The sequence below is a fragment of the Musa acuminata genome, chromosome BXJ1-8 (assembly GCF_036884655.1).
Source record: "Musa acuminata AAA Group cultivar baxijiao chromosome BXJ1-8, Cavendish_Baxijiao_AAA, whole genome shotgun sequence".
Classification (NCBI taxonomy): Eukaryota; Viridiplantae; Streptophyta; class Magnoliopsida; order Zingiberales; family Musaceae; genus Musa; species Musa acuminata.
Window position 1 is genome coordinate 2,464,352 of NC_088334.1, and position 10,472 is coordinate 2,474,823.

Below are 10,472 nucleotides of genomic sequence, written 5' to 3' on the forward strand. Positions count from 1 at the left end.
TTGGATGTATGCATAAATGAATGGATGAATGATCATAGTTGTTTATGTATCCCTAATAAGGGCAGGTAGAGCGATTCCTTTCGGGGATTAGCATACTATCAAACGTGACAGTTATATGATTCTTTCATCGATTGTTGGGAGTAACGTGTCTCTACTTAGGTGGGTGAGAGATATCACTCCATCCGTTGTCAGGAGTGCAATATGGATTCTTTTCATCTGCTATCGGAAAGAATCCATTATGTGGAGCATGTCTCTCCATTCATTGTTTGGAGAATACATCATCGTGTAGGATTTAAATTTAAGAATAAAAAAATATATATATATTCTGTAAATTATGAATAATAAAATGATGATTATTATTTTTTTATAAATATGGGATGTGATAAGAACATATAATATTTTCTTTTTCATGTATGAATTGATAATATATTTTTAGTTCATGCGATGGTTCACCAGCATCTATCCATTGCGGTACAATAAATACCTCTTCAATTAATCGAACCATAATTCGACCTCCGTTATTTATCCCATCTGACATCACATTAGATTAGGTGATATGTACCTCCGCATCGGTGATTAAACTTCATATATCGCATATCCCTGCAGAATATTCATAAACATTGCTGCTACTTTTTACCACGGCTTTCTAAAGATTCACATGTGGAGTTCCGATGACGTTTTATGATATGATTAGGAATCGGAATTGGTGGAGCTCGATGAGAATGGGTACTCCGAATTGGAGTCGGGTTAGGATTGCGATCTATCGTAGGATTGGGTCGCATCTTCTATAAATTCGACGGACGGAAGTACCTCCACCTCCACCTCCACTTGCCTTTACTGCCTTCCGATTGCTTTGCCGGTGAAGGTGAGGCCATCGTTTAGTGAAAGAAAGTATAGCAGTAACTATTAGTGCTCGAGTGCTATTACGACTGTGTAAGAGAGACGACTAATTGTTCCTCGTATTCTTGGTGGTGCGGTTTCGGTCTCGGCATCCGTAGATCTCGAAGCATACGGTGTCAGCAGCCAACAAGATGATCGAAGCCAGCGTTTCTGTTGATGCTTCCTCGAAAGGAAGCGGTGCTGAACGTGCAGTAATCATCGGCGCCTACACCATTTTCTTTGCCGTCTACGTCATTGTGGCCTGCAACTGCAGCCGCCGCCGCAGCCAACGCAGGTCTCTGCAGCAACCTAACGCCGCCGTCGACCAGTCGCGGCCCATCACTGTTTACCGGGCGAGCCACTTCGAGGAAGGCATCGAGTGCGCCGTCTGCCTCTCCAAGCTGGCCGACGGCGAGGAGGCTCGATTGCTCCCCCAGTGCGGTCATGGGTACCACCGCCGCTGCATCGATCCGTGGTTGCGTATAAACGACACCTGCCCGCTCTGCCGGAGCCGCGTGCGCGCCAGACCTTCTGCAGACCCCAGTGCCGGTGCTGGGTCGACGCAGAATCCGCCTGCCGAGACCGTTCCGGAGTCACCGGTCTCGGAGAGGAACTCCGCGAGTGCGGCAGTGGACGACGGAGCTGGCTCGCCGGGAGGGGAGATCGTGATTGAGATGATGATGAGGGTGGTGGATGGGCTCCCTTCGCCGGTTTCACCGGAGACATCGAATAGGTCCGCCATGGAAGAGACCGCGCCGCCTTCTCCAGCGAGGTTTTGGTGGACTTGGATCCTGGAGATCAGGGGGACTGCTGGTGCCTCGTCCGAGGGCCCGAGAGAAGGCGACATCGGGCTGGGGTTGGGAGGAGGAGGAGGAGTAGGAGGAGGAGAGGGTAACGCTCTGCCTCCGAACTCTCCGAACGGCCTGTCTCTCGGAGAACATCCCGATGCAGGAAACAGATGAAGATGATGCCTCGGGATCTCTTTCAGTGAAGTTTGGACTTCACCAAAAGCATAAGAGAAATATTATTTTCTTATTACATATATAGATAGAGATACAGAGGGAGGGAGGGAGGGAGAGAGAGAGAGAGAGGTAGTTGATAAGCTATCTTTTGGGGTTTTCCGTAGTTTTTGTAATGAACAAAAAGATGATTCATTCACTTTTGGAAATAGATTTGGCACTACATGATTAGATCAATATATTATTTAGAGTGTATAATAGTACATATATTTGCTATCACGAACAATTATGTTCTCGTTCCCACAAACATGACAAGAACTGAAAATATTAATGATATCAACGACAATATGGGGGCAGTGAAACCACTTGAAAACACCCCACAAGTAAGAATGTTCGATCTGATAATGGTAAAAGTGACCCTGATTCATATTAATCCATGAGAATTACTAGCTATACTGCTTGCTATGAATTAAGATATCATCAATGTTGCTCTAAATTTCACAACATTTAAGCAAACAAATCTAAGTTATTTGACAAAACATCAGCAGTGGTCCAATTCCATTAGCAACATTCTATACGTCTGTAATTTTTGAACCAAAGTCACCAAAAAAACAATGTTTTGACTGAAAAATGAATCAATAAATAGATTGATTTTAGCCCATGAATTTAAATAGATGTGTGACAAAACTTGAGACGATCTCGATGTTAGATAGTATAATTCGCAAAAGAATTTGTAAAGACTTATTACACTTGTAGAAAGCCTTTCTCTTCCAAGTAACCTACGACTTGTCCGGCCATGGCACAAGGTGAAGGGCAAACTCCATTCTCTTCTTCTTGTATTTCTATCTACAGAAAGAGAAAAAGAGTGGTTTGGTTCAACACGAGGCCTTGCAACAAATGCACATCAAAAACTACAAGGCAGTGGTAGCACATGTATGAAACTAGAAGGCAATGGCTGCTAGCGAAACCAAACTGAAGCCCAGAACAGAGAGGTAAACCCCAACAAGATAATATAATTACTTTGTTTTGAAAATGCTCTAGAATTCTATACTTTGTGACAGAAAGCAATGCATCAAGAGAATTTGCCAAAAAGAATCCGCTGGAGAAGAGATTTATGACTCAATGGAGATCATCATGGAAAAACCAAAGAGATCAAATTCAAATTCCTCAGAGAGCTCTAACAACAATATTAGCAGACAGTAATTTCACAATTAGGGGTCAGCTTATGTGGATCTTTTCTCATCATTGAGCTCTGCCTTGGGAGCAACATCCCTAGTTGCATCAACAACAATCAAATCTTTCTTTTTTGTATCTGGTATAAGTTTTTGAAGTCTACCTCCACCTTTTCTTACACCGCTAGATCAAATCAGCTCACTTTATTTTGTAAGACTAAGATATGTAATATAAATGGCCATGAACGTAGGTATACATCTGATGCAATATATATGAATCTGCAGATGCACAGTTAAGATATAACTTATGCTAAAGAAGCCTACATGCAGATGCATCACATCTTTCTAAGATAAAAAGCTGCAAATTATATCACAGTATTTTCATCTGCTTTGAGCTATGTGATCTTTCCAATACATATGCAGCTCATGATTTTTGCTTAGTAAGTAGCTCACAATGTAGATCATATAGGTCAACAGTTCCCGCTCATACTAATCCAAGTTAGACTGACTGAGTTCAACTTTAAATGCACTTTAAGGGTAGTATCATAAATCTTGATGTATTTTGTATATGAGAATTTGTATACATCTGTTAATTATGTCATGCATAAACATTTTGTACTTGAACAGAAAACTTTCTGTGTTGAAGGTTTTACATGTTGGTACATAATATTTTTCATGGTATCCACAAGGATACCAAACTATACTTTGCACATTGTAAGAAAGGTATATCATGTTGGTACATGATATTGAACAACTAGCTTACAGATAAATAAGCCCTTGGACTCTTGATGGAACTTTCTTTATGTAAAAACTCTGTGATGTAAGAATGACAATAGACATAAGAAGTTGAATGTACCTCACAGTTAAGAGGTGGTTCATATGGATCATCTATCCCAGTAAAACCTGCATGAAAATTAACTTCAGAAAGCAAAGATATAATCATGTAAATTATGCAGAAAATGGTTTCAAGCACCGAGGAAGATCGACAAGCATGCAATATCCACTGCCCACCTGATATGCCCGTGAAAAAGGAAGTGAAAAAACATTAAATTTTGGTAACTTTTCATGTAGAATTCACTCCTTCACATAAAAAATCTTTAACAGTGTTCATTATATTAAATCACTGATATCACAATCTTCCTTGAGAAGATAATTTGTACCATATTTTAGTTTGACTAGCAGTCTCCAAGGGATGCCTTTTTACAAGGCATAAGAAAAAAAAGAAAAACAAACATGCAACAGATCCTGTTAGAAACAGTTTGAAAATGCTTTCCTCGATAAGGTATTACTTAAAAGGAATGATGAGGGAGGCAATCTACTTAATCCAACAGTTTGAAAATGCTTTCCTCGATAAGGTATTACTTAAAAGGAATGATGAGGGAAGACATCTACTTAATCCAACAGTTTGAAAATGCTCTTTTATGTTTTTGAAGAGTTTTTAGTCTCATTAATGATGGCATATTAAGGCTCTTGATATCTGAAAATCATAATCTTCGTGGACTGAATTAGTCTTTCCTCATGTCCTATAAGGAAGGAACTTCTTCCTAAGCTAAAGGTTCTTACAATCTCTATGCATGGACATCTTAATCTTCTAATTAGAATCTCATGTCAGAAAAACCATTAATCAGAATCACAGTATACTGCTTGATCAAGACAATAATCTTTTCCTAAGCATAATGAGCTAAAATTGACAGCATAATGGACATTGAGATTGATTATCCTATAATGAAATTATGTACTCAAAAAATGTAAATAAAAAAGAATGCCATGAATTACACATTTATGATGCCATGACTAACTTGATTTACTAGGGTAACAATCATAAGCATTAAATTTGAAGTGAAGGTGAGAAAGTTTGTTGGTCAAATTGGGTACCATGCCCGACGCTGAGACAACATTGGCAGATTTAGAAGACAAACATGACTTGTAAAACACTAGCGGGTTTCAAGCATTATCACTTACTACGATAAAGTTCATTGTATTTTGCAATATTATCAATGAGGGTTAGGTTGCACTCAGATATGAGCAATGCTAAGCAAGATATTAAATTTTGTGCATATTAGTTTTTATGAACTGGTATCAGTCCAGCAGGCAACCAATGCTTGATTTTTATCCTTATGTAAAATTTATCCAATGAACTTGGCTACAAAAATTAACCAAAAAGAGGTTCAGGAGTTTTGTCCCTAAAACTTCTCAAATAACAAAAGGAAAAGCATAACCAACTAATAATATAGGTCAGTATGTCGACAACATGTAAAAAAGATAAGAACTTAAGAATGCATATCAGCATCATAGGTGGCATCTAGTTACATAATCTTAGAGAAGTATTTGAAGTTTGAACACATAGCTGACACGATGTCAGACAGAAAAAAAAAAGAATTATGCTAAAAGATACACAGAAAAGTTTTCAGTCCAGAAAAAAGTTAATGGTATTGAGCTTTTTGTCTAATTACTTATAACATATTGTCATACAAGAATTTCATTGAGAAACATGCATTACCATATAGATGATGACCAAACATAGGCCATGAAAACTACTACTACTCATGCACATGTTTTGACTAGACTTTGAGATGTATCATAAACAACAGATAAGGTTGTCTAATCATGACCTTGACTAAAGTATCTGAAAGATAAAAAATTGTGATGGAAAAAACAAAACTTCAAATTATATAGTAATAGAAAAAACAAAAGAAAAGGAAACAAAGTACCATAACATTCACAATGTAAAACATAATCTTAGCCACAGGAAGAGATTTCTCTGACACAAAACCATCAAAGAAACAGAATAAGAGATTTCTTCAGTAAGATTCTGACCCTATGTAGATGTGGCACGTGACAAAAGATGAATACAGATCAACAGACAATTAACGGAAAGCTACCAAAACACAAATGGTGAATAGAAATTTGTTCTTTCTAGTTAAAAGATGAATACATGATTAGGTTTGGCATGTCGTACTGTTAGCCTCTTGTGAAGGTACCAGACAAGTTGAAAATTTAAAAGAGAAGACAACAGGAACAAGACCTCATTCAAGCTTATGTTTAAGCGATCAAATAAACAAAATTCCAAGTAGAAATATGAAAATATTTTCTCATCATCATGCAAAGCCAACTAGGATAAGCATCATGGTCAATTTATTCTGAGGATTAATGCATCTTTCCAGGTCCAGAAGACATAAAATTTCACCTTTTATCTTTCCTGCTCGAGCAAGTTTGTAAAGACCTTTTGGATCCCTTGCTTCACACAGATCTAAAGGCATATTCATGAACACCTACAAGATATTAACAACAATACAAATTAATAATTGGAAAAAAGTCTTGTGGCAGGTAAAAACAATTTAAGAAGAAGAGCTGACTTCAATGAAACTAAGGTCTGGAAGAATTGAACGACATGAGTCCCTGTCTTTCCTATATGGAGAGATCAAACTAGCAATACAGATCAAACCCGCATCTGCAAAGAGCTTTGCCACTTCACCTGAAACAATTTTACATATTGACAATTTACTAAAGCAAAGGCATCTCAGTGCATCAGGTTCCCACCAAGGTGGGGTAGGGAAGAGTTAACAGTAATGATAACAATATATAATAATTTATTTATTTATTTACTAACAAACAAATTTAAGCATTGGTTTCACTAGTGCTCTAAAAAAATCAAGCCTGTCCATGATTTAGTTATCTAAAAGTTGATTTTGACGAGACAACTTACCAACCCTGCGTATATTTTCTGCACGATCTTCTGCTGAAAAGCCAAGATCCTTGTTCAACCCATGCCTAAGGTTGTCACCATCTAGCACATAAGCAAGCTTTCCTCTAGAATGCAGCTCTCGGCCCAATGTACATGCTAAAGTGCTTTTCCCTGGATAGATTGAGATCTAAAATTAAAAAAGAAAATAAAAAAAAAGCTTTTATAGCTTATTTTAGGCGCAGTAGATGAATACCCATTTCAAGATTTGCGTGCCCAAAAGAAACGATTAATTACATATTTTAACTAAATCATAAACTTTATCTAATTTTCAAATATAGCTTGCACAAAGATAGCTTCAGATTCGTACCCAAAGTTTATCAAACCAACAACAAAGGAACAAAACTAAGACTCCTATTTAGCTGGTTTTCTCACCTAGGGTGGCCCAATCCATGAGGCTCCCATTAATCTAGAGTCTGGTGAGAATCAATGCAAGGTCTGGTTTTTATTAGCTGTATTCATTTTCTGGAATTTATATCTTAGATAAAGCAACAACCATACAGGAAAAGCATCAAAAAGTCTGGCAGCCTACTAGCATCAGTATTAAGTTCCATCGGTAAGATAAAAGATCATGATTCCATGTCTTTTGGGGCACAAAAAACATTTGTCAGAAGCACTAATATCGCATTTAGCAGTACAGAAATTATATTAAAAATAATAATACCAAATTTATGTGCAACAATCTTGCAGCGATCCAAGGAGACAAATAACCTAACATTTATTATATTATAGGATGCCTTTCCCACTCCAAGTCAGAATAAATGAATATAAAGTGATAGTGATGTCTATCCAATTCCATAACACTAATGAAAGACTAGTTTAAAAGGGAACCCTAGGTTTCTAGAACAACCTTAGCCAATGAAAAATTTTACCAAAGGCAAGAACATCAAAACAAGAAACACTTAGGTACAAGTTTTCTTACCTTAAAAAGTTTGATCGGTGAGCTTATTCATGCTTTATTGACATCAACATAAATGTTCAATATCAAACCATAGGACAGATATTGATGTAGAGTTGTGAGAAACCAAACAGGTTATCCTGTATTACTTACAAAATAGCATCCTAATTCAAACATGGAACCCATTGCTGAGGAGGATGGACAACAACCACTGAGCTAAAGCCCAAGCCATTATTTTACGAAGTTTGTCAAATATTATGAATCTAACATGTGGGTTAATCATGGTGATCATAAGAACTATCATGGGATGTATGGCTGCATAAAGATGTATGTACATAACTTGAAGAGGTAAGGCTGCATTTATTGATACTCCCCAATTCCCCTATAGGAGACTTGTGCAATGGGCAGCCCTCTTTCAGAAAATAAATATGTACTGTTTCATGTAAATTCATCCTTTTGAATTACAGACAAGATGCAAATTGTGTAATAGGAAAATCATAATTTCATGATGACACCTAGACATTGAGATTAATGTACCAAAGATAACATTCAATAGAAGAAGAAAAAGCATGGGACAATCTCGATCAAGATCAGTATATTCTTAGTCCAATTTTCAACAAATGATGCAAATATATAATTTTCACATGAAAACTAAAAGTTGTCAAGTTACATCAAGAACGAGTTCTCTCAAAACCTAGACTATTCCTAATATTATATTCAGCAGAATAACACCCAATGGCCATGGATGTGCAACAGCATATGCTCGATTTTTTGTGGATTAAAGGAATCATATCATATCTTTTCCATTTTATTTTAAGAAGCACAAGCTTCCATTGCAGCCCTAACTTTCGTTTCATGATTTATTGCTCCGAAACACGTCCAGCATTCTGATTACCGATCGTTAGAGAAGAAAATAACAACAAACATACACGACAACGAAAAAAGAATCGCCAGGAAAAAGGACCTGAGCCGCTAAGGCCGGTGATCCAAACGACGCAACCCTTCTGCTTCAGCAGCTTCTGCCGATCGAGCTTCCCCACCGGGCATTCTTGCCAGAAGATATTCGCCGACTTCCCGACAGCAGACATCGAAGCGACGACGCTGCAACCAGAGAATGCCGGTGGAAAAGATCAGCAATAGCAGAACCCGACGAAGGGGCAACATCCACACAAAAAATTTCCCTCTCAGTTCTCGGTACCACCAACATCCAAGAACCGATCGAAACAAAATGAAACGAGGAAAAAAAAAGAAATCGCAACTAATTACTCGAAAATAATTTGTTTGGGGAGGAGAATGAGCTCCGTGCTTCTCCCTCCTTCGGGAACCCTGTTTCGTTCAAACGCTTGGTGGTATGTCCAAAGAGAGAACGGCAGATCCGAGTAGCTCCGCCGGTGAGCACGTGACGCGTCCCCCTTTCTTTAAGGTTATTTCCATCCGCCATGGCTATGCACGTGACAGAGGCGCGAAGAAGCGGGATGTGCTCCTCATGCCAAGGCGGGCGACGCCGTTGAGCCAACGGGTCTACCGACTTACTAAGCCAATCGAGGAATAACACGTGCCTTCTTCTAATTATACTTATGTCCTCAAAACTTATAAATTTTTATATGGTTTTACGTGTTTTAGGCTATCCATTTAAATTTTTATGATTTACTCATGTCTAAAATAATCCTTATATTTTTAAAAGTGTAACATATAAGTTCCTCTCATCAAGTATGAGTTAACAGACATTAAAATCTAATTACATTTCATGTTGACTTACAATAAATTATTAATATAATAACATATATAATTTAAGGTTAAGATTCATTTTAGTCTCTTTGATTTTGATTATAGACCTCTTGAGCTCTTATAATTTACTCGTGTATAAAATAACCCTTATATTTTAAAAAAATATAGCTTATAAGCTCCTCTTGTCAAGTTTGAGTTAATAGACATTAGAGTCATATATATAATTTAAGATTTTCAAAAAAAATTAGAATCTCTATCAATGGCGGGAGGAAGCATCATCATGGAAGTGACCACCAGTAATAGCACCGAGCCACTACTGCCTAGTAGAGTGTCGTATGCTTGTAACCTATTCCGTGTTGATGATGAGCTTAGGAGCTTTCAGTGCTGTCTCAAGTGGATGTGTGTCAACCAGTTTGATGCTAGGCACCTATCATGCCTTGGGCGTCTTCATCCCCACTGTCTCCCACTTCGTCCTCTCCTATGCCTTCACCCATCGTGCCTTTGACGTGGTGGTCCAACTCTCACTCACTTCCGCCTCCAGCCTCCAGCCTCTCCTACCTTTGCCTCTCCACTTTCATCCGTCGCTTCCTCTTCCTCGATAAACTGGTTGAGGAGAGCAAGTGGGTGTGGGAGGGTTATATAGACTAGCTTAATCGCTTCTTTTAGCCTACTCTTCGTCTTCGTGATGTCATACTTCGCAGAGGAAGATGACTTACAAGGTATGGTGGTACTCGTCAGGATCAAAATGAGTGGCATTCACAATGGCGGGCAACGTCGTGGTGGGCAATACGATGGTATATGTCTTGGAGCTAGCGAGTGACATTTAGTAGATAGTTTTCACAATGCCCTACTATATAATAACAGCTCGGTGCTATTGTTGGTAGTCGCTTCCACAACGATGCCTCCTCCCGCCTTTGATGATGGTCTCAATTTTTTTTTAACTTAAATTACATATGTCATTATATTAATAATGTATTATGAGTTAATATGCCATGTAAGTAGACTCTGACATCTATTAACTCAGACTTGACAAGAGGGGATTATATGCTACGTTTTTAAAAGCATAAGAGTTATTTTAAACACGAGTAAACTAT

At 38.1% G+C, this 10,472-nt stretch overlaps 2 protein-coding genes across 2 annotated transcripts; one reads left to right on the plus strand and one right to left on the minus strand.

The window, feature by feature from the left end:
- Positions 1-1,031: 1,031 nt before the first annotated feature.
- Positions 1,032-1,841, plus strand: LOC103994362 (RING-H2 finger protein ATL64-like). Its single transcript, XM_009414686.2, has one exon. The coding sequence runs from the start codon at positions 1,032-1,034 to the stop codon at positions 1,839-1,841; it is 810 nt and encodes a 269-aa protein (XP_009412961.2).
- A 634-nt stretch (positions 1,842-2,475) lies between these two features.
- Positions 2,476-9,049, minus strand: LOC103994361 (adenylyl-sulfate kinase 3-like). The gene is made up of 7 exons (XM_009414685.3): positions 8,917-9,049; positions 8,615-8,751; positions 6,717-6,866; positions 6,367-6,485; positions 6,198-6,282; positions 3,867-3,913; positions 2,476-2,684 (listed from the first exon to the last, which is right to left on the minus strand). The coding sequence occupies exons 2-7, from the start codon at positions 8,736-8,738 to the stop codon at positions 2,583-2,585; spliced, it is 627 nt and encodes a 208-aa protein (XP_009412960.1). The 5' UTR covers positions 8,739-8,751; positions 8,917-9,049; the 3' UTR covers positions 2,476-2,582.
- Positions 9,050-10,472: the final 1,423 nt, after the last annotated feature.